The sequence below is a fragment of the Candoia aspera genome, chromosome 1 (genome assembly GCF_035149785.1).
Source record: "Candoia aspera isolate rCanAsp1 chromosome 1, rCanAsp1.hap2, whole genome shotgun sequence".
NCBI lineage: Eukaryota > Metazoa > Chordata > Lepidosauria > Squamata > Boidae > Candoia > Candoia aspera.
The window spans coordinates 313,575,292-313,599,210 of NC_086153.1; the positions used below are offsets into that span (position 1 = coordinate 313,575,292).

General features: G+C 38.0%; 1 protein-coding gene across 5 annotated transcripts in view; it reads right to left on the reverse strand.

Moving 5' to 3' along the window:
* The window catches only part of CDC42BPB (CDC42 binding protein kinase beta), a 125,101-nt gene that overhangs the window by 26,014 nt on the left and 75,168 nt on the right, over nucleotides 1-23,919 (reverse strand). For 3 of the 5 annotated variants that reach the window (XM_063290365.1, XM_063290362.1, XM_063290363.1), the window contains exons 12-24: nucleotides 22,254-22,387; nucleotides 20,169-20,411; nucleotides 19,331-19,441; nucleotides 16,277-16,524; nucleotides 16,057-16,162; nucleotides 15,583-15,707; nucleotides 13,898-14,003; nucleotides 12,018-12,166; nucleotides 11,599-11,693; nucleotides 11,436-11,515; nucleotides 3,566-3,658; nucleotides 3,063-3,137; nucleotides 1,406-1,511 (exon numbers count right to left, since the gene is read on the reverse strand). In XM_063290365.1, the coding sequence (XP_063146435.1) occupies nucleotides 1,406-1,511; nucleotides 3,063-3,137; nucleotides 3,566-3,658; nucleotides 11,436-11,515; nucleotides 11,599-11,693; nucleotides 12,018-12,166; nucleotides 13,898-14,003; nucleotides 15,583-15,707; nucleotides 16,057-16,162; nucleotides 16,277-16,524; nucleotides 19,331-19,441; nucleotides 20,169-20,411; nucleotides 22,254-22,387 (1,671 nt within the window). The remainder of the gene's footprint in view (nucleotides 1-1,405; nucleotides 1,512-3,062; nucleotides 3,138-3,565; nucleotides 3,659-11,435; nucleotides 11,516-11,598; nucleotides 11,694-12,017; nucleotides 12,167-13,897; nucleotides 14,004-15,582; nucleotides 15,708-16,056; nucleotides 16,163-16,276; nucleotides 16,525-19,330; nucleotides 19,442-20,168; nucleotides 20,412-22,253; nucleotides 22,388-23,919) is intronic. The other 2 variants (XM_063290364.1, XM_063290366.1) reach the window with 1 other exon arrangement.

Sequence of the window (23,919 nt, forward strand, 5' to 3'; positions counted from 1 at the left end):
AAACATAGCATTCATTTATTACATCTTAAAATGTAAAGAATGTATCATAGCAGGAGCTTTATTAACAAAAACACCATGCCTCGATAATCTTGTGTTTTAAAGTGTAAAAGACTCTCCTGGTTTTAAAATTATGGCATTTTCTTTCTTCCTGAATTTACAAATACTTATTTTGAACAGCTGTGTTTCATTCTGGCCATTATTTAAGCAACTAATCCTTTAAAAGACTCATTAGAGATCTCTTTTTAAACAAAAAAACGGAACCTAGTTTTGCAAAACCACCCCTTTTTTTCTTATGAAATAAAGGTCCATAATAAATATGGGTAAAACCTACAGTTAAAGGAATAAAATACACACCAATATTTTCAGTTCTGGGAATGTTTGAATAGTTTTTCAGAAGTTATTCCTCCAAACCAAAAGCTATCAAGCCATTGCCAGAATAGCCAAACTGAGATAGTGTGAAGGAAGAACTGTAGGTTTTGCACATCCCTAATCCATAATTTTTGGCTGGCATTTATAACTTGCTACAATCCATGTCATTGTGCAAGCAAGAGAGAGATTGAATAATTTCTCTAACACTACACTTAACTCCTTTTAATTTCTACTTATATATAATTGGTGTTTTCTACATTCACCCAACATGCAATGTTCCAGTATGAAACACAATTAGCTTGCACATGCAGAGCAGAGAGCAAAGCTCACTGTGAGTTTGAATAGTGGTCTCACTTTAACTGTGCAAGGTTGACCAAGGGTTTTTTTTTTAAGTGACATGATCTTCCCTCCCCTCCCCAATATACGGCTTGCAACCATCTGGGTGGTACTAACCCACAGTTTGAGAACTCCTAGATAAAAAGTTATAGATACTCCCAAGGTAGTAGTTTAATTTTTCATGATATACTTCACCAATTTATAGGCACACATTCTGGGAATTACTGCCTAAAGTCGCAAAGAATTTAGTAACATTACTCAAAAGAAATTCCCATCAACATCTAAATTGTATGGAAGCATTCCATAATATTCTATATTATAATCCAAAAAGAAACAATCCAGTTATATTATCTGTTTAGTAAAAACATTTTACAGCATCTTTTATTGTTCAGTGTATACTCTTAATAATTAAGAAGGAATCAGTGAAACAATTCAGGGAATTGTTCCATTCCCTGAATTGTGTGGTGGTGTAACTGGTGCCTTGAAACCTTCTCTCACTGATGATCCACACTACAAAAAAAATAGATTTAAATCTAACCTAAACCAAAGCATTTGGGAACTAAATTTCTGCCTTTACTCAATCCTACTGTTATAAATAGATGCTTGCTAAAAGGACGTGTTAATAGGTTTGTTTTCTTTCCAAATGATAAAGAATTAGGCTATTAAATTGCTAAATGTTTAAGAGACTTAACCAACTTACCATCACAAGCATAACCCTGTCTAATCAATCCCACCATGAGAGATGTACAGTGGCTGCACTGAGTTGGGCTTGGAAAGGATTTGATACTTAGTTGATGAGCTTTAGGCTGAAAAATAAATTCACAATAAAGCAAGATAAAAGTTCACTGAAAAAGTGACACCTCTAATGAACTATTAATGAGGCAGGGTACCAGTTCCCACATCAATTTGGTGGCTGGCTGGGGCTAATTCAACTGCAAACCCTTATTTGGAATGGATCTTAGATAGGAGCCATTCCTAGTATGCTGTTGACACAGTATTATTAGATCTTCCACCTCCATGTAAAACAGAATGATGCTTTAGGTTGGTCATTGCAATTATCTTCAGCAGTTAATGACTTTCATGGCACTCAGTTTTTGATGAACTGTTAAGAATGGATTTATTTCAGGTAGGTACTGTTTTTTGTTTTGCTTTCATGGCAGATAAATGTGCTTCCCTATTTTTTATGTTTTAATTATTTTATCCTGGCTTTTGTACTGTGCTGAAATTGTTTTTGTACTGTGTTGAAATTGGTTAATTTATATTTGAACTGTTCTGCCAAAAGTAGTATATTCATTCTCGTAAAATAAATACACGTCCAGTATAGGATGTTTTGGGCAACATATACTTAAAAAAATAGGTGCATTGTGCAACAGCCTAGAATTACAACCAACAATCAGCTTAGCATTATAACCTACAATCAAATCTACTGATACATCAACAAACTGAAATAATACTTAATATGTAGGCTTGCTTAACCCACCATTATTATATTAACCCTTGCAAATGCTCAGCATCTTTTTACAGGCATACTCAAAACTATATAGCAAAACTAGTTGTTTACTGAGCTTACTGGCTGCCACAATTGAATACTGACTGCACTTAAAGTTCTAATTTGAGGCTGGTGGACCAAGGTAAGTCCCTTTGTTATACTGGCTGCTTTAAGGGAAAAAATTCCAATCCAGCAAATTTTCAGTCTTGGGAAAAAAAAAAATCCATCGAAATTTGCCAGATCAGACTTGCGGGATGGACAAGGTTTGCAATTACTTTATAAACATACAGAAGTGACTAGGGAAGCTGTTCTCTTCTTTAACAGTTGTAGCAGTTTCAGGTTTTATGGAAAATACAGGAAATTTCTGACATTTCCTGGATGTGCAATGCCTTCACAAATTGTCGCATGGCCACATAGTCACAGCCAGAATAGAAACTTCTACTCTTAAAAAAACCTGGCTTTAATGTAAACCTGCTGGGCCTTTTACTTATTAAAAAAAAAAGACTGAAAACATCCCTCAGGCACTCTGTAAGATTTAGACAGAAAATGCATTTGCCATCCACTTGTACAGCAGTTATTTTCTGGGGAAGGACAGAAGGCTACCCAGAATTTGTTCTGGCTAGCATCTGTCCCATTATGAATTGGCTGGAAGCAAAACACACAGATTCACTCCCACTAAGATTCTACACAGAATTCATTTTAATTCTTAGTCCTGGTTAAAATAATTTTTTAAAAAATAACATACTTAGACATGACTAGCATACAGACATGAACAAACTGACAAATGGGTTGTGCATGAAGCATAATACCTTTTATGCTAATTCTCTGCCCATATTTTTTATTAAAACAAATCATTAAAGCCCCCTACCTTTGGTACAGCTAGAGAAATGGACTGAATGGTGGGGGAGGGAGCAGCAGGCATCCTCTGAAGCCGAATTGGTTCCTGGATTGCAAAAAACTATAGCTGAATAAAATTTAAGATTTCCAGGATCCCATATACATTTGGTCTTGCAACATTTGTCAAATCTACTTCTAAATTTTAGTAAGAGACTATATTGAAAAATGCTGGTTTGCCCCTAACTCATTAGAAGCAAGTTTGCAGATCAAGAAAGACGCACAGGAAAACCTGCACTTTAGCAAGCATCAGCAGGTAAACAAGTAAGAAAGCAAAAAATGCACAGCTTAATGAGAAAATGAGAGCCAGGAAAACAACAGCAAAACAAATGGAGGTCACCAAGTTTGTACATTTAAACATGATATGAGTCTGAAAGGAAACATGCTGTGAAGAAAGAAAATCTTTTCTCATGGATCTCTGATTGGGACACTTTTATCAGGATGCCCCAAACTGTTTATTTGGATATGGGTGCTTACTTCTTGCTGCTGCTGTTCTGCACTTGCAACAGAAGTTGATGGTGAGACCTCTGTCTTTGTACCTTGTGCCTCCTGCTCACTAACAGAATTTGTCTGTGAAATGGGGAAACACAATGAAACAAATTAGCTTCCAGCATCAACACTCACACAATATAGGAAGATCAAGGTCATCTGAGGTTAAAAGAGTCCATCTGCTCAAAAAAAAAAAGTGAAGACAGTTCTTCTATACCCACTAAAAACAAGCCCCCAGAACACAGATAAATGGAAATTGGGATAGAAAAACTCCAAATAATGATCTGACATTTCCTTCTAAAACAAAGTTAAAATCTGCACCGGTTAGCCTCCCCAAACCATCTGAAGTTATTTTGAACTAATTATAGGCACAGTATTTCACTTGATTGCAAAGTCAAAACAAATGCCAAGATCTACATAAAAGCATTAGAATTGATTATGTTTTTTATTATTAAAGAGTATCTGAAAGCTGTACTGTCTGAATAGTATGGAATCCACAAATCCAACTGCAGGTGCAAAGGCAGTGGAGGAGGAAGAGGAGGAGGAGGAACTATGTTTATAAAAGACATTCCTTAAAAAAAATGAAGACTTGGGGATGGAGAGAAGAAATCCATTTTACTGTAAGATTAACATCCTGCCTTGTTTGCCAGTTAAAGCGGCACACACAGCACTCCCTCCTCCCATTTTTCTTCAAACCCCTACCCTGTGAAGTATGTTGGTCTACAAGAGAATGACTGGCCCAAGTCATCCAGGTGAGTTTGAATCTGAGTCTCCCCAGTACCAATCCAACACTTTAGCCATTACATTACATTGGCTATCACAAGACAGAATAATGTCTATAATGTTGGATAAAGGTGGACAGCTGAGCCCAGGTAGTTGCCCAGTTCCAGAAAGGGGACTCCTGAAAGAAAAACTGCAAATAATCCTGTCACCCTTATTGAACGGCACGGATCTCAAAAAGACACTGCTGCTTGATCAGTTTCCACTGATACTGAGGGATTAGGGTAAATGGTAGATAATAAAATACCATGACTCAAATGAAAATTGGAGACTGGCACAGCTACAAAGCCACTGGCTTAGCTTCAAATATGCCATTTTTATGGCATGAATGAAAACTGAATAGAAGTGGTTGCCAGAGACTCGTGTGAATTGTCATTTATATGAAGAGAACAAGAGAAAAACTCAAAGCCAGAACTGGCAAAGATACCAGCAGATACAGAAAAACTAGGATTTTCATGAAATATTTTATCAGCAGGTTAAAAAAAAAGAGCTACTCCCTAGTGAGGGGAAGGAGGAGATAACTACATAACAAACACTTTCTTCCAACAACCTAAGAGACGGCTTTATACATGGACTTCACCAGATGGACAACACCGAAATCGGATTGACTACATCCTTTGCAGCCAAAGGTGGCGGACATCTTTACAGTCGGTAAAAACAAGGCCTGGAGCTGACTGTTGTTCAGATCACAAACTTCTTATTCCACAATTTAGGATCAGACTAAAGAGATTAGGGAAAACCCACAGATCAGCTAGATATGAGCTCACTAATATTCCTAAGGAATATGCAGTGGAGGTGAAGAATCGATTTATGGGACTGGACTTAGTAGATAGGGTCCTGGAAGAACTATGGACAGAAGTTCGCAACATTGTTCAGGAGGCAGCAACAAAATACACCCCAAAGAAAGAGAAAACCAAGAAGGCAAAGTGGCTGTCTGCTGAGACACTAGAAGTAGCCTAAGAAAGAAGGAAAGCAAAAGGCAACAGTGATAGGGGGAGATATGCCCAATTAAATGCAAAATTCCAGAGGTTAGCCAGAAGAGATAAGGAATTATTTTTAAACAAGCAATGCGCGGAAGTGGAAGAAGACAATAGAATAGGAAGGACAAGAGACCTCTTCCAGAAAATTAGAAACATTGGAGGTAAATTCCAGGCAAAAATGGGTATGATCAAAAACAAAGATGGCAAGGACCTAACAGAAGAAGAAGAGATCAAGAAAAGGTGGCAAGAATATACAGAAGACCTGTATAGGAAGGATAACAATATCGGGGATAGCTTTGACGGTGTGGTCAGTGAGCTAGAGCCAAACATCCTGAAGAGTGAGGTTGAGTGGGCCTTAAGAAGCATTGCTAATAACAAGGCAGCAGGAGACGGCGGCATCCCAGCTGAACTGTTCAAAATCTTGCAAGATGATGCTGTCAAGGTAATGCATACTATATGCCAGCAAATTTGGAAAACACAAGAATGGCCATCAGATTGGAAAAAATCAACTTATATCCCCATACCAAAAAAGGGAAACACTAAAGAATGTTCAAACTATCGAACAGTGGCACTCATTTCACATGCCAGTAAGATAATGCTCAAGATCCTGCAAGGTAGACTTCAGCAATTCATGGAGCGAGAATTGCCAGATGTACAAGCTGGGTTTAGAAAAGGCAGAGGAACTAGAGACCAAATTGCCAATATCCGCTGGATAATGGAAAAAGCCAGGGAGTTTCAGAAAAACATCTATTTCTGTTTTATTGACTATTCTAAAGCCTTTGACTGTGTGGACCATAACAAATTGTGGCAAGTTCTTAGTGGTATGGGGATACCAAGTCATCTTGTCTGCCTCCTGAAGAATCTGTATGACGACCAAGTAGCAACAGTAAGAACAGACCACGGAACAACGGACTGGTTTAAGATTGGGAAAGGAGTACGGCAGGGCTGTATACTCTCACCCTACCTATTCAACTTGTATGCAGAACACATCATGCGACAAGCTGGCCTTGAGGAATCCAAGGCTGGAGTTAAAATCTCTGGAAGAAACATTAACAATCTCAGATATGCAGATGATACCACTTTGATGGCTGAAAGTGAAGAGGAACTGAGGAGCCTTATGATCAAGGTGAAAGAAGAAAGTGCAAAAGCTGGCTTGCAGCTAAACCTCAAAAAAACCAAGATTATGGCAACCAGCTTGATTGATAACTGGCAAATAGCGGGAGAAAATGTAGAAGCAGTGAAAGACTTTGTATTCCTAGGTGCAAAGATTACTGCAGATGCTGACTGCAGTCAGGAAATCAGAAGATGCTTAATCCTTGGGAGAAGAGCAATGACAAATCTCGATAAAATAGTTAAGAGCAGAGACATCACACTGACAACAAAGGCCCGCATAGTTAAAGCAATGGTGTTCCCTGTAGTAACATATGGCTGCGAGAGCTGGACCATAAGGAAGGCTGAGAGAAGGAAGATCGATGCTTTTGAACTGTGGTGTTGGAGGAAAATTCTGAGAGTGCCTTGGACTGCAAGAAGATCAAACCAGTCCATCCTCCAGGAAATCAAGCCAGACTGCTCACTTGAGGGAATGATATTAAAGGCAAAACTGAAATACTTTGGCCACATAATGAGAAGACAGGACACCCTGGAGAAGATGCTGATGCTAGGGAGAGTGGAAGGCAAAAGGAAGAGGGGCCAACCAAGGGCAAGGTGGATGGATGATATTCTAGAGGTGACGGACTCGTCCCTGGGGGAGCTGGGGGTGTTGACGACCGACAGGAAGCTGTGGTGTGGGCTGGTCCATGAAGTCACGAAGAGTCGGAAGCAACTAAACAAACAAACAACAACAATATATAGGAGAGAGTGCCAGAACATGACAAATTTGTTGTTGTGAGGAATTTAGTTGTTCTAAGGAATCTTCAAATGATTTCTATTTGGTTGCATAAGAAGCCTTTCAGGATGGTTTCAAGAAGCCAGCAGGACTTCTTCTAGCTTGCTAGAACTAAATCCATCAAGGCTTATGGTTGAGTGAACTGAGCTTTGGGTGGAACAGCTGTACCTGATAGAGTAAGTTAGGACAGTTAAGGAAGTGGAGGTATTCTCAGCAGGCAAGATGTAATAAAAGAGTGCATTATGGTGGTCAAGAACACCATGGTGGGAACAGGATGCAGCTGAAGAGGGAACTGATAGAAAGAGGCACAAAAGAGACCCCATTCCAACACAAAACCACTGGGCATCTGTCTTACCCATGCTGCAGATTAGGCATTGCCAGTTTTCCTGCAATTCAAAACTACTGATCTTATAGAAGCCTCATTGAGATTTGATAAGCAAAGCCAAAGGATGCAAGATTCATAGGCATAAAACCAACTACAGCTGAGGTAGTCAGTGAGGACACTGTCACTTTAAGGCACGAGGGATTTCCAGGAAGAATGTGGAATGCCAAATGCACCATTGCCATATCTGTAACATGAGATGTAAGACTGTACCATCATACCAATCTGTTTGCTACTGAAACAGAGATTTTCAGGAAAGCTGAATTCTTGGTTCCCAGCCTCAGCATAATGCAGCAACGTAGAAGAAGGTGGTAAGTAAAGCAAGTAGGTATTTGAGACATAATCATCTTCTTCTCAAAGATCAGACCAGGTGGAGAATTACATCATTTCTCTGGTATAATGGCAATAGTAAAAATTTCTGGGCAAACAATCTCTGAAAACACTGGCTTCACTGAAAGAGAAGACAGTGAACTTAGTGGAAGAGGCTATGCAGGCTGCAACTCTGGACTTCAATAAAGTTGAACTGGAGATGCTATGAATATGCCAATCATATTAAATATAGCAAATGAAATACAGATTTAAGTGAATAAAGCAAGTCTGATCCACTGAACAGACTTTCAAAAGTTGTTGCCAGCCTCATATTCATTTTTGTTTGTTTTGTACTATCAGACTTGGAAGCTACCTTGAATACATGTTAGGGAAACACTAAAGAATGTTCAAACTATCGAACAGTGGCACTCATTTCACATGCCAGTAAGGTAATGCTCAAGATCCTGCAAGGTAGACTTCAGCAATTCATGGAGCGAGAATTGCCAGATGTACAAGCTGGGTTTAGAAAAGGCAGAGGAACTAGAGACCAAATTGCCAATATCCGCTGGATAATGGAAAAAGCCAGGGAGTTTCAGAAAAACATCTATTTCTGTTTTATTGACTATTCTAAAGCCTTTGACTGTGTGGACCATCACAAATTGTGGCAAGTTCTCAGCGGTATGGGGATACCAAGTCATCTTGTATGCCTCCTGAAGAATCTGTATAACGACCAAGTAGCAACAGTAAGAACAGACCACGGAACAACAGACTGGTTTAAGATTGGGAAAGGAGTACGGCAGGGCTGTATACTCTCACCCTACCTATTCAACTTGTATGCAGAACACATCATGCGACAAGCTGGGCTTGAGGAATCCAAGGCTGGAGTTAAAATCTCTGGAAGAAACATTAACAATCTCAGATATGCAGATGATACCACTTTGATGGCTGAAAGCGAAGAGGAACTGAGGAGCCTTATGATGAAGGTGAAAGAAGCAAGTGCAAAAGCTGGCTTGCAGCTAAACCTCAAAAAAACCAAGATTATGGCAACCAGCTTGATTGATAACTGGCAAATAGAGGGAGAAAATGTAGAAGCAGTGAAAGACTTTGTATTCCTAGGTGCAAAGATTACTGCAGATGCTGACTGCAGTCAGGAAATCAGAAGATGCTTAATCCTTGGGAGAAGAGCAATGACAAATCTCGATAAAATAGTTAAGAGCAGAGACATCACACTGACAACAAAGGCCCGCATAGTTAAAGCAATGGTGTTCCCTGTAGTAACATATGGCTGTGAGAGCTGGACCATAAGGAAGGCTGAGCGAAGGAAGATCGATGCTTTTGAACTGTGGTGTTGGAGGAAAATTCTGAGAGTGCCTTGGACTGCAAGAAGATCCAACCAGTCCATCCTCCAGGAAATAAAGCCAGACTGCTCACTTGAGGGAATGATATTAAAGGCAAAACTGAAATACTTTGGCCACATAATGAGAAGACAGGACACCCTGGAGAAGATGCTGATGCTAGGGAGAGTGGAAGGCAAAAGGAAGAGGGGCCGACCAAGGGCAAGATGGATGGATGATATTCTAGAGGTGACGGACTCGTCCCTGGGGGAGCTGGGGGTGTTGACGACCGACAGGAAGCTCTGGCGTGGGCTGGTCCATGAAGTCACGAAGAGTCGGAAGCGACTAAACGAATAAACAACAACAAAAGAAATATCTGGTGAAGAATAATCATGATTGTCATTAAAAGTGCAGTCTCTGTCATTTAAGGCATTTAACTACGTAGGAAAGATATTTTATTTCTAGCTGTAGATAACTTGACCTTGCTTGTACCTGGTTTGTTTTCAAAGCATGCAGAATGCATGGAGAGCAGCATGTTTTATAGCAGCTAGAAACCAACACCTACATTCTGTGAGAAGCAAGCAGTACAAGTTCTTGCTTTATTCATTCAAAGACATAAAACCTATTTGTCTTTTTCTCAACAGCCAGCATACATTTTGGAAAGGAAATAAGGGAAGCCATGTACAAATGCCACTGAGGTGTAATCAATATGAAAAATAAATCTTGTGTATTATTCTCACATATGATTTTATTTTTAAACTTTGCATGTTTTATAAAAGGAGCCCCTAAATTCAGTGAAATTAAAAGTGTTGCACTTAACATTAATAATTCCATATGATACTTTTCTATAGTGATCTCAGGGGAAATGTGGTTTATCTGTAAAGGCCCCAGTCATGTGCACCTGAAGTTTAAATCAACCATACTGTGAAAGGCTTAAGTTGTAGCCCCAATTTTACAAACAGCCACTACCGTGTGATACAAACAGTAGGGCATGGCTACTCTCATCTAACCTGTGGCCTTTCCTGGGCGTTTGGCTGTCAAAAGATGGATAAGATGATCCTCAAAATGGCAAATCTTGACATATTTTTCTTTAGCTTATGTGAAATGGCCTTTCCCATCTCATTTCTAACCAACAGATTCATTCCAAGTTTGTTTTCTTTAATCCACTGAATAATGTCCAATTCTCGGAGACTGCTTTGACAAGTCCCTGCAGTTTTCTTGGCAAGGTTTTTCAGAAGTGGTTTGCCATTGCCTCCTTCCTATTCCAAATTTAGTATTTTAAATACTAAATATTAAAAATGACACTGATAAGCACACTCTGGATTTAGCATTCTTACATGTGAGATAACAAGGCAGAATTCATTAGTTTAAGCGCCTACGCTTAATCAAGAATGGACTACACTTCTTTTTGATATAAATGATATAAATATAAGGAGATTTTTGTTCCTGTTAGGCAAAACCAACTGCCAAGTTATGATGCCCATCTGGTACTTGGAGTAGCACAGCTTCTGAAATATAATTGTAGGTCTCATTATTCTAAATCTCTTCCTTACTGTTTTAACAATACTTTGTTTCTTTTTCTCAATGGAAAGACAAACAATGGGAGGTAGTATAGAAAGCACTCTGTATGTGCCTGTGTGTGAGAGAATGAAGGGTAAAGAATGCCAGAAGATACAAGTGAATTTTCCCTTTAGTGGGGAATACAGTTTGGCAAAGGATATGGAAGAACTAAGCTGACAACTAAAGAAAAGATATTGTAGAGAGGCTACTTATTGACTTATTAGCAAAAGAAGAAACTAAGTGGAAATGATAGAATAGGAAATACTTCAGCCTAATGCAGAAATTTAAATCCTGTCTTCACCTTTTCTTCATTTGTTTACTGTCATTCAAGTTATATAAAAATAAATAATATAAAATAATGCAACAAACCACAGCATAACAAAATTACACATAATAAAATAATAATCTAACCTCACTAGGAACAATACCACCCTAACTGCCACTGTTACATATTAAGGAAGGTGCAAGTGATGGTAGCATTGGTAGGAATAGGAAAATAAGTTTTGAAATGTGTTTACTAAGATCATACAAGAGCAATGTTTTTTATGTATAGACTCTGCTTCCCAAATCAACATGCATTTCCCATGTAATCTTTGGCAAATGTTTGTGATCACATTTTAATACTCACTCTGAAAGTCAGATCATGTGCAAGAGGAGAAGTATTGAAGTATTCAAAAATGGAATCTTGGAAATCTGAAAGTTTAAGACCTAAAAAAATAAATACATAAATATATAAACAACCAACAGTAATCACTCTGCTATTTTAAGTTATATGTTGGCTAAATTATCACCTGCATCAGACCGGTATTTTTCCTCCAGTTTCTTCTTTAAACCTTCAACTTCTTCCAAGAGTTCCAAATTTCTTGCTTCAGATTCCTTTAGTTTGCTAAATGATAAAATGGAAACACAGGAACATAGGAAAGATAGGTAAATGCCACATATTCTACTGCCTCTGTTCTTTGTTGAGTGGTTCTTCCCAATCCCTTTCAACTTTACTTATTCTTCATTTCCATGATAGAGAAAAGGGTTATTCATGGTTACAATTCATGATGGTGCTGTACCACTGTTAGTACTAAAGACAATACATATAATACCAGCTGCTGAGGGCACCATCAGAAAGGTACCACTGCCTAGAACGTATCAGGATTTTAAAAAACGTCAATACATGTTAAAATACATCATTACATAGGAAAAAACCTTCAAGTATTACCTTTCAAAGGACAGGTTGGCATCTTTAACTTTCCTTAATTCTTCTTGGACTAGCTGCTTGGCACGTATTTCAGCATCAAGAGCAGACTGCAATTCCAGCCTTGCTGACATATCTAGTTTCTGGCTACGTCTTACTTTCCAGAGTGGATCCTGTTACATCAAGCAATAGTTATTTCCTCTACATTATTAAAAGCATTTCAAATATTAATAACATTTTAAATATTAACACTATTCAAAAATTTCACTTGAACTTATGACCATTAATGAGGAGTATGTGTTTAATTTAAAAAAACCTATATAACTGAAAAAAACTGTCAGAACAACTATTTATATCCCTTCTTGTTCCTACTGACTTCAGATAAACTCATGCTCTTAACAGATGCATATAATGCAATCTAAAAAGATACAGAGAGCAATGTTAGTGACCCTTCACCAGGATGTTGCATTATGGACCGCTGTAAACAAGCAGGTCTCGGGAGCATCACTCTTTCCTTGGCTTGTAATAGGTGAAGCATTTCCTTTACCAATATGTTGAAAGGAGGTGGAAAAGAGCAAAGGGGACTTCAAACGAAGCCACCTCATGTCCTATGAAAGTCTGTATTCTATTTCTTTGGGGCTTTTTTTTTAAAAGCAGTGTTCAGTAAGGATGCTGTGATAGGTATCATCTCCAATTCCTGCTTTTCTTCTAGTATCTGATAATATGCTATTATTATTTCTTCATTCAAATGTTATAATCCAGTTATTCTTCCAAAACGAATTCCAAAATAGCTAGTATTCAAAACAAAAAACAAAATGAAATGGAATGGAATGAAATGAAAGCTGTTAATAAAAGTACTATGTCTATAAACAGCTATTTAATTCTTAAGGATTAAAGGATTAAATCAAATGTGATTTGTTTCAGTCTTAATTTATAACTATGAACCAGGATGAGGGGAAATACAAAAGGACTCATATTGAAGGAGTAACTCTATGTCAAAAAAGAATGTTGCAATAGTCAAAAAGGCATAAAAAAACAAAAGTCAGGAAAGTGTTTCTAATCTAGAAATTAGGGTAATAGGGTAAGCAAAAAGAGGTATAATGAAAATTTAGGAAGTATACATAATACTGGGAAAGCAGATGGAGTTTTTTTTTGTTCATCTCTCGTAATAGCAGAATTCAAGTCCCATCTAATAAGAACTCACTAGCAGATAATTCTGAATAGATAGTACAAATTCTTCATTAAATGCATAATTCATTTGTGGAAATCATAGGCTGAAGATGTGAACTCATATAGATCATGGAATTGTCACTCAGTGACTATATAAGATAACTCTACATACAGAGGCAGCATCAAACTGAAAAAGTATAGTCTGGGAAGGAACAAGAGTAGAGAACAATTTAATTCATGTCCTACTTGTGGACTTCTTAAGCTATCTGCCCAGGTTACTGAGTTAAACAGACTGATGATCTGATCTATCATGGTATTCATATGGAGAGGATTCCTTTAGCATGGTTTCATTTACAGTGTATCAGGGAGTTTTAAAAACTCCTCAACTGAACAATAAACAACTTTGTCTTGTTCTTTTAGAGCAGCAGAATCTCTTATGGAGGGCAGGAAAAAAGTGTGGGAGGACTTTTCACAGCTACAAGCTCTGTATCTGGTGCCATGGCATAGCTCAGAAGATGATGCAATGGACAATGTACAACCAATGACTCTGTTGTTGATTAAGGACTATGAGGACATTAGCACCATGTTTAGTGCTGAATTCTCCACGCCCCATGGCACCTGAGTAGGACATCAGCAGAATCAGCTGATAGTGATTGAATTGCAACTAAAACATCAGAGGCACTGCACATTATAAAGCTTTCCCATTAATCAATCATGTACATTTCCATGCTCACCAGCGTTCTTGATCCCAGACTAGAGCTTTTCAAAGATTCGAGTTCTTCTGTCATCTTAGAAGCTAGTGCCTGAAGATAGCCACGTGCATCTTTTTCATCACTCACCCTAGTGTGTAAGGCATAAGAGAAACATAACTTTACATAGGCAGATACTTGCAAATGTTTCAGACATATTCAGTCATATGCTACTAATAAAACAAAGTGCTCAAACTATCAAAATGTTTTCTTGAATGAAAATTTATCATAAATTTGAAACTAGCAGAGGCAGGATACTTTCTCTACCTATTTGTTAAAAACTTGCCAATTCTGTGGCCCTTTCCATGTTTACAGTTTCACTATATGGGATCAACACATCAGTTTTCAATTTTTTATTTCACTTAAAATGTGTTTCCTCATAAACGTTTCCACTACAGAGGAATATTATATTTATCAATATTCAATAGTTTACCAATACTGTTGGTTAGGAATAGAAAAAATTCTGAGCTCATCTTTGAAATTCCTTTCCTCATGCTTTCAGGGTGGGGAAGTCTCATTTCATAACTGTGGCTCTTGAAGTATAACCCCTTATAAATCTATTTTCTGCCCAGTGAGGCATTCAAAGCAAGGTCCTCTTTTTTTTTTAAGTTCATCCATAAAATTAAAATGAAACAAAACAAAAGCAAAACATTACTTAAACTAACCAGTTCAATCACAATGTTCAGGACTTTGAGAAAGACAAGTCAAGACTATTTTTTACCATGTAAGCTAGCCTGGAAGCTTAGAGAAAACTTCCTCCATGGATATTTCTTTTTAGAACCTTGTCTTTCAATCAAGGGAAGGTTTTATTCCCATCAGACAAATTCTCCTCATTAGAAATCACAGAAGAATATTTGTTCCTCTCAGAGTAATTATTAAGCTTATAAAGAATGTTATTATCGGGGTATAATGAATCTCTGTTGGAAAAGGATAACAAGTCCCTTTACCATTATGCCTATATCATAATGTATTTAAGAAAAAATGTGAAGGTTCAACACTGCTTCATCTTACTTATCTGATACCAGAGCTGTCAGATTTATTATAAAAATACTGAAGTAGCAAATGAAGGAGAGCCACTGTGAAAACTTTTCAGTTAGTATTTGAAAAAAAAAAGTGAAAGGTCCCCTGTGCAAGCACCGAGTCATGTCTGACCCTTTGAGGGGACGCCACTTTCACGACGTTTTCTTGGCAGACTATATTGGGGTGGTTTGCCATTGCCTTCCCCAGCCGTCACCTTCCCCAGCAAGCTGGGTCCTCATTTTACCGACCTTGGAAGGATGGAACGCTGAGTCAACCTGAGCCGGCTACCTGAGAATCCAGCTTCCGCTGGGATCGAACTCAAGTTGTGGGGAGAGTTTCAGTTGCAATACTGCCGCCTACCACTCTGCACCACATGAGGCTCATCAGTTAGTATTTAGGTAGTAATTAATACTAAGATTTAGTTACTCCCATTGTAGTAAAATTGGTCGATATGGAATTGATAAATTGCTTGTAACAAACAGTAAGAAAAAAGAGAAGACAATATTCTAACCTATCAACATTTGCTGCTATGTGTAATCTATCAAGTTTATCGCATCCACAAAATGACACATTGCAATTCTCTTCAAGAACTGCTTCTGTTGAGAAGGCTCCAGTGTAATTTTTTATATGGATCCCGGAAGAGTACATACCACTGAATGATTTCTGCAATCTGAGCTTCCCAATGGGCCACAGATTCCTTTTTTCCTGCCAAATCCTGAAGCTCATCCTCTAACTGTCTGTTTTGTGATGTCAATTTATCGACAAAGGAACAAAGCTGCAACAACAGAATGTATTAATTAGTAGTTTTCACAAGTGTAATTTAATGCAACTTACATCCCATTCAAACAAAGTGCAAACTGCTTGCAACATGTCAGACTGTGTCCCAAACAGAGAAAGTCCTGTACCAGACAAAGTGCATATGTATGTGATATTTCAGAAAAAGAATAAGCAAAATTATTCATCAAGGTTCTACTTGGTATAGGAATATTCACACACACAAAAATGGGAAGTTCAGAAATATTTTTATACTTTCCTGATTTTTTTGGGAGGAGGAGGAGCTGAAAAAATACCTGAATTTACATACTAATTGCGATTAAAAAATAATTCTGTATAATCTCAATTACCTTTTCATTTTCAGTTGTTAATTTCTTGTTATCTTCAAACAGCATAGTTCTCTCTCGTTCATATTTCTCTTTTAGAGTTCCCACAGCTTCTTCCATCTCACTGTGCCTAGAAATGAAATAAGATCCCCATCAATACCATTTCAAAGACTTCTACCACATTTTCTTTTACTTTACTTTTGGATTCCACATACTTTTTGAATAAATTGTACAAAGAACTTACTTCTCTCTTTTTGCCTTATCCAGTTTATCTTTTAATATCATGATTTCTTTCTGAAGTGCAAGCTGATGGCTTTCTAAACCATGTGCCTCTTTTTTCACATTTTTTACTTCCAAGACATGGGAAGCTTCTCGCCTGACCAACTCTTCTTCATAAAATGAGATTTTATTCTGAAGTTCTGAGTTCACTTTGGCCAACTCCTGCTGATGCTCCTGCATGGCCATTCCTGCAGCCCGTCCTCCCTGCTTCACCTGCAAAAGAGCAGAAATTGTTAAGGAAGAGGGAAAAAAACCCTTAAAATTTATCCCCCTAATATCAAAAGTAAAGATGCATACTACATTTGATTGAACCAAGGGTCAAATCAGGATGCTTCACATATATTAGTTAGCTCTTGGAAGCAACAAGAATTCCCAGAGTTCTAAGCCACAAGAAAGGTAGATGTTCTGCAAAAAGACCTGCTATTTACTTTTGCCAAGGTGAGAAAAAACAACGCAGAGAAGACTGGAGCGACCAAGGTTTTATAACAGGAAACAGCTTAGTAGGGTTTCCGGTGCTGTGTGGAATATCAGCATGTCATGGTGAAGTATTTTAACCCAGTCGTCTTATGATCAGAGACACATACACTATTTGAGCTTCAAGAATATAATTCTTGACAATTGTTTTTAAATTTTATCCCAACAACTTTCAAGTATCACAACCTCTCTATATATAGTATATAGTATATATAGTTCTTCCAGAATGTTTTAATGGATGTATTGTCATCAGTCCTGAACTCTTTAGACTGTATGAAACAATAAGTATAAAGGAGAAATATAACAAATCATGTGGCAACTAGAATTAATTCTGGTTTGTGGGGTGACCTATAAAGGAAAGAATAGGAAATTACAATAAAATCTTGGATGGACTAAGAGGATTGTTCTGGGCTGAAGCACATGAAATCTGCTGTCACATAACTGCCTTATTATTTTTTCCTGTAGCAACAGCATCCATGCAGCTTATTGTGTAGTTTATGGGCTTTTATCTATTCTGTTTTAAACCTCCCAAGGAAATCCCATAGCTACATGTCACATTTTGACGTGTTATGTCCTTGGGGCCATAAGCATGGCCACCTGTACAGATCCATGACCCTTCTTGCTGGTTAAGGTCCCCCAAGAGACAATGTGTAGTTAGGTCCAAATGATGGTGCATTCATCTTCAGGTGAAAAGATGTTTCTACTTTCACTTAAGGAGACAGAAGTCCCTCTGTCCCCTCTTCAAGAAATCACCCCTGGACCTAATGATGCTAGAGTACCTGACCTGTCTCCACCCTCCCCTTTTTGGGGAAGAGAAGGTGACTGGCCTGCAGCTTCAGAAGGGCCTGGAGGAGTGGATTATCTGAACCCCTTCCAGTCAAGTTTCAGGCCTGGACATAGCACTGATACAGCACTGATCACACCTGGAAATGATCTATGGCAGGATCAGCATGGACTTTGGGTACTATCTATCATGGGAACCTTCTGGACTTGCACAGAGGGCTGGGAGTGGAGAGCAGGGTGTTGTGATGGTTTTCTTTCTTATTTGAATTTATATCACTGCCCATCTCCCCCAATGGGGGATTCTTCCTTCCTTCCTCCAAGACTGGTTCCAGTTGATGTTGGTGGAGCGATCTAGCCCAAGGGCCTAGCTTTGTTGGCTGCCTGAAGGCTCACTTCTCTCCTCACTCCTATTTAACGTCTACATGAAGATTCTGGTTGAGGTTACTGTTGGTATGGGTTTATGTATCATCAGTACACTGATGACACCCAGTTATACATCTAAAATCTAGGCCAGCCAAGCAATACCCTCAAGTTTCTATCTCAGTATCTGGAGGCTGGATGGGGAGGGACAGGCTTAGTTCAAGCCTAGCAAGATTACACAGCTATGGATTTTGGGCTACCTGGATATAGACACCTTCTAATGTTGCTTCTGGATGAGACTCCACTGCCCCAGACAGAACTGATGAACAATTTGAGCCCCTCCTTGACTCTTGGCTTCTGCTCGAAGAGCAAATGGTAGCTGCGATTAGGAGGTCCTTTGGATAAATCCATCTTGTGTGCCAATTACATCCATTCCAGGATCAGGTGGTCTTACAGTTGGTCACACCTCAGTCACCTCTTCTCTGGATTTCTGCAATGCCCTTCATATAGGGCTGTTCTTGAAGACTACTTAGACGCTACAGCAGTTCCAGAATACACTGGCATGAGTAGTTATGGATGGATCAGCCATCAGTTACTGGTGTGCTTCTGGGTATAATTCAAGGTGCTGGTGATCACCTATAAAACCCATCATGGCACAGAGCTAGCTATTCCTTAGACAACCTGTCTCCAATTACCTGTGCCCATCTGATAGGATTGGTGTGCTCTGGGTCCTATCTATTAAGCAGCCTCATTTTATTGGATCCAGGAGTTGTGTCTTCTCTGTCACCATGCCTATCCTCTATGGAAGAGCATTCCCAGAAAGATCTGGATGATCCCAACCGCCTTTTGAAAGATTTGAAGACCAGGTTGTTCTCCCAGGGACTGGGTCACGAGGCTATGTGGACCCATTTTAAATGTTTGAATGTATAAATTCCCTGTGGAACAATATGGTTTTATTTCTTTGGTTAACAGTTTGCTGTGATTAGTTTTTTGTTAAGATGCCTGGAATCACATGGTGAGTTGAAATTGAAAAAAATAAATAAATAAAATGTAGGCAACTTGTCAAGTATATAAGACATGAGGTGAGGTTTTTTTAATATACTCCCATAAGAACCATTTTCCACTTTGAGACTGGGAGCATTACCACCTACCCTAATATGTTGGAAAGCCTAATATATGCAACTGACTACAAATAAAACACGTATGATGCAAATTCAGATTTAGAGGGTTTCAATATGAATATAAACTCATGAATAGTAATTGTATTGCTTTCTGACAAGCTGAATTTTAGAATGTGGATGGTTTGCAACTGTAAAATGGAGTATATTAAACACCCACACTTCTTGTTCTTCCCAAGTAAAGTAACTCTCAGATGACTTAGTCTTTTATAACATATTGTCACCTTTAGTGTTTCCAGTTCACTTTCCAGCTGCTTAGATGCTTTCTCACTATATTCTCTAAGTTTGCGCTCTTTTGATACTTCTGCCAGTGCATCATCAAGTTGTGTTTCTAGCTATAAAAAGAAAAATAGGTCTAATTATAGAAACAACTCGAGCTTAGCCATTATTAATTCTAGAACATCAAGAGGACTAGCTGCTATACAAAATACTCAAAAACAGGATGAAGTCCAAAATCCAACCATGAGACTTACAGGAAAAGCAGAACAGAGTGTAAAAACAGATCAATACAATCAGATATTCTCATAATTTACTTCTGACACTTCAAAAAATATGTTTTGTCATGTCTTATTTTCATGTCTGTGGTTTCTACCATGTCTTAACCATTTCACTGAGAGCTAAATTAGTGTATTTTTATAGCCAACTTATGCCCCTATTCTATTCTTATGTTTTGAAAATAAATAAATGGTTTGAGATATGTAAGAAAAATCAGTATAAAGAATGGAAAACTGCGGTGTCTTTATAACTAAATAGAAATTCTAACAATAAAAGTGCCTTATTCCCCATTACAGAGATGTGAGGTGGGGTGGGGTGAGGGAGGTAAACAGTAAAACTGTAATCCAGAAAACAATGCTATGAATGTAAACATTATAATGGACTGTATCCATACTGCAGCTACTTCATACTTTCATTTTTCCATACAACCTTCCAAAGTAGAAGTGTTGGAAAGAATTTCACAAAAAAATTGAACAGTTGGGTGTATCTGCAAATCAAGTCACACTAACTTTTCCAAGTATCAGTATCAGTTAAAATCCATGATTCTCAAACACCCTGCTGAGCTACCTCTTTCCTTGCTTTTTCCAATTTACGCATTTCTTGTCTCACAGAGTCCATTTTCTGCATGAACACTTCCACTTCTTCCTCTTTGTCACGGAGCAGTCGAGAGAGTTTCTGCTTGTGAGAACGCAAGTCTGCCATCCTCTCATTCAGTTCTGAGAACTCCTGCATTGCTAGCTTTCTTTGTTGATGAGCATCCTTTAATTCTTTGGACTGTGTCTTTAATCTTTCAGATGCCTCAAGGAGTTGCTAGTGAAAGGAAAAGTCCAAACCACTTTAAAAGCTATATTCTGAGCTTTAAGTTATATTTAGTTAACATCAAATGGCACTCTAGCAAAGTGTACAGAAGCATACTACAAATATACCCTGACAACTTTGGGGTGTGTGTCTTTGCCTCTCCCTCCTGTCCTCAGTGTATTTAGAACATTTTGACTGAATGTTCATACTGGCTTTTAATACATCACCAGCATGATATACCCAATATAGTATATACGCATTTTTAATTTTTCTCTTTTTCCTCTTTTCTTTCCATCCTTTTTAAATCTGTTTCCCCTTTCTTCTCCTATCTTCTACTCATCCCATTTATACACTGTACCTAGCATCATCTGATTAATTCTTTCTCTCTTCCTTATCTTTCCTCCATTCTCACATCTTTCATTTTTTGTTCTATTTCCTTCTCTCCTCTTCTTTTTCTCCTCCATCTTCAAAGAAAAAAACAGTAAAGATTGTTTTATTCTTCTGTGGTTGCTGCTTTCACTCTCCACTTGCATTTGGTGTGGATCCTTTCCTTCCCAGAAGCAGAAAAAGATCATAAATTGCAAGGTTCTGCTGCAATTCCTGGCAAGAGGACAATTGTTCCCAGGAGCCATGGGATAAGAAGCAAGCAAAGATTTTACTGTTGGTGAACATCCATTCTCTAGAGATTACACAGGAGCTTGTATAGCTGTTTAGCAGCTCCCCCTTTCTCACTGGGATTAAAGACAGGATATATCTTAGGGTAGTTATGTACATGGCTTTTTAGTTAGACCCTTGGCCTTTGTGAATTCCTCTAGCCCAAGCATAGGCAACCTTTTGTAACTTTGAGCAACAAAGCATGACTCTGTGATTGCATCTCTACAGGTTTTTTAACTTGGTTAAGGAAGTGGTTTGCCACTTCCTCCATTTGGGATGTTTTTTTGACTTTCAAGGAATTCCCAAGTGGTATCCCATCCAAACATTACAATTAGTGGTGTGCCAAATATTTTGAGTCTGAAACATCCCATTCTAAACCCGATACGTCCCATTTCAAATTTGAAACAGGCTGTTTCAGCCTTATCAAAAGCATTAGACACTGTTCTGGTATTAGCAGAAATGTTCTGAGCTTGAAGTGACTGAGGTCTGGTTAGGTCAGAATACAATTTTGAATTCAAAACATTTTGTACACCACTACATTAATTATGTAGTACAGGTTTTGCTTATACAAAAATATGCACAAGATATACATTCAGTTAAATCTACAAGTGAAGTGTAACTCTAAATTGGCTTTTATGTGGGGAAAAAAAAGCAGCAGAGGAAGTTACAGAAAGTTAATGAAATGTGGCAGTTGTTCATGGATAAGAAACTATATTTATGGCTATGACATGACAGCATAAAATGTCCTGTTGGCATCTGCAGGATACAGTATTTTACCTTACGTAGTGACAAATTCCTTATGTATATATATTTTTTTCATTTCTGCATATAAAAACGCACTTTAAATAAACCTTGCACCTCACTCCATTAGTTGGGGTACTATTAAGTAAATATGATGGAGCAGCTAAAGAAGTCTGGATTAGTAAGGCCTGGATCCTGATTACTCTCTATTTAGCCATGAAGGTTGCTGACTTAAAGTTACCCTGAAAAATACTGACATGTCTATTTTATAAGACTTCCTATAATGATGAAATATATTAATCTGGAATAAAAGTACATGGTATGAATATGACAAGTAGCATATTTTAGTAATAACCATTCTTAAACTATGTTGCCTGGCTGGCCAGACCAGATTTTTACACCTCTATTTCCTAGGCAACATATATCTCACTTCAATGAAGCATTTTCTACAATCAATACCTTATGAAGATCTTCCTTCTCCTGCCTTAGTATCCTGCATTGCTTTTCAAGGCCTTTTAACTTGTGGGTAGAATCTTCATGTTCCTGTCGCAATGTCACTGCATCTTCAAGCTGCCGTTCTAACCTATTTGAATCTATGAACAGGGAAGTTTCTTTTCACAGAAAATAGAGAAACAATTCTACTTTTCTCTCTGTTAAGGCGAACAATTTAAATTGGACCACAATTCTTCCCTGTTACCATACACACTGGTAAAATCCTATTACCACCACTGTTTGAATTCCTACTGAATTACATGGAATATTTTTGACAAGGAAGAGGAAGGAAATAATCCCAGGCCAATGCATGGTACAGAGGTTACACGAAGAAACAAGAAATTAAGCTAAGCAATGAAGGCCCCATTCATCTCTAGCTCAACTTAATCTTCTTGCCATCAGAGGTTTAATCAAAAGTGTCTTTATATTCAATCTTTTACACTAACATGAACTGGAAATATTTAAAGATAAAAATAAGAAAGAAAGAAAAGGGGGGAAAACAGGATATAAAATCTTGCCTTATAGCTTTCTGTCATAAATTCACCATGGATAAATGGGGGCCCCAATCTTCCTGAGTAACAAATACTTGAGGAATTTTGAAAATATGTTGTGGAACTTTTGTAAATATGGCTACTGTTGGGTGGAGGTAGATACATAACCAGTTATAAAGCATGGATTTATCAAAATGCTGCCTGGCATCCCTTTTACCTTATCATTCTACAGAATTCTTCTTAATACTCCTTCTCACATTTCTCCTTCCCTGAACAGATGGATACACTTTCTAACAAATTACTGGGCCACAGTTACTTCTCATTTTTATTCTCATGAAGGGTTATATTTAATCCGCAGTAGCAAGTGAAGATAATACTTAAGGTTGGCACTTCATTTGCAGCATTCCAGCTTCTTTTTTGCCATTTTTTTTAAACTAGAAAAAAGATATGGTGGGCCAAGGAGTCTGGCAGGGGCCACAAGAGAAGCTTCACAGATGAATTGGTATGCCCAGATGTCATTAGGGCCCTCAGGATTATAGTATGGTACATAGCTTGTATATAAAGAAAAAATCCACCCAAAATATACACACACACAAGTATCTATATGTGTGTTATATATGCTATGTTATATATGCTATACAGATAGTCCTCGACTTACGATCATTCGTTTAGTGACCATTCAAAGTTACAATGGTGCTGAAAAAAGTGACTTGCAACCGCTCCTTGTACTATGACTGTTGCAGCATTCCCGCAGTCACATGATCAAAATTTGGGTGCTTGGCAATTGGCATGCGTTTATGGCAGTCGCAGCATCCCGGGGTCAAATGATCGCCATTTGTGATCTTCCCAGATGGCTTCGGAGAAGCAGAATCAATAGAGAACTGTGTGATTCACTTAACAACTGCTGCAAAAAATGTCATAGGTGTAATCACGTGATGTCTCGCTTAATGACCACACCACTTTAATTTTCCAGTCTCTATTGTGGTTGTAAGTTGAGGACTAGCTGTAGAATTGGTCTTTATTTTTTTTTAAAAAAACTCTAGAAGTTCTAGAATATAAACGAAAAGGAAATTTATGAGTGTTGTTGCTGCTGCTGCTGCTGCTATTATTATCCCACTTGTTTTTATATATTTTGGTCAACT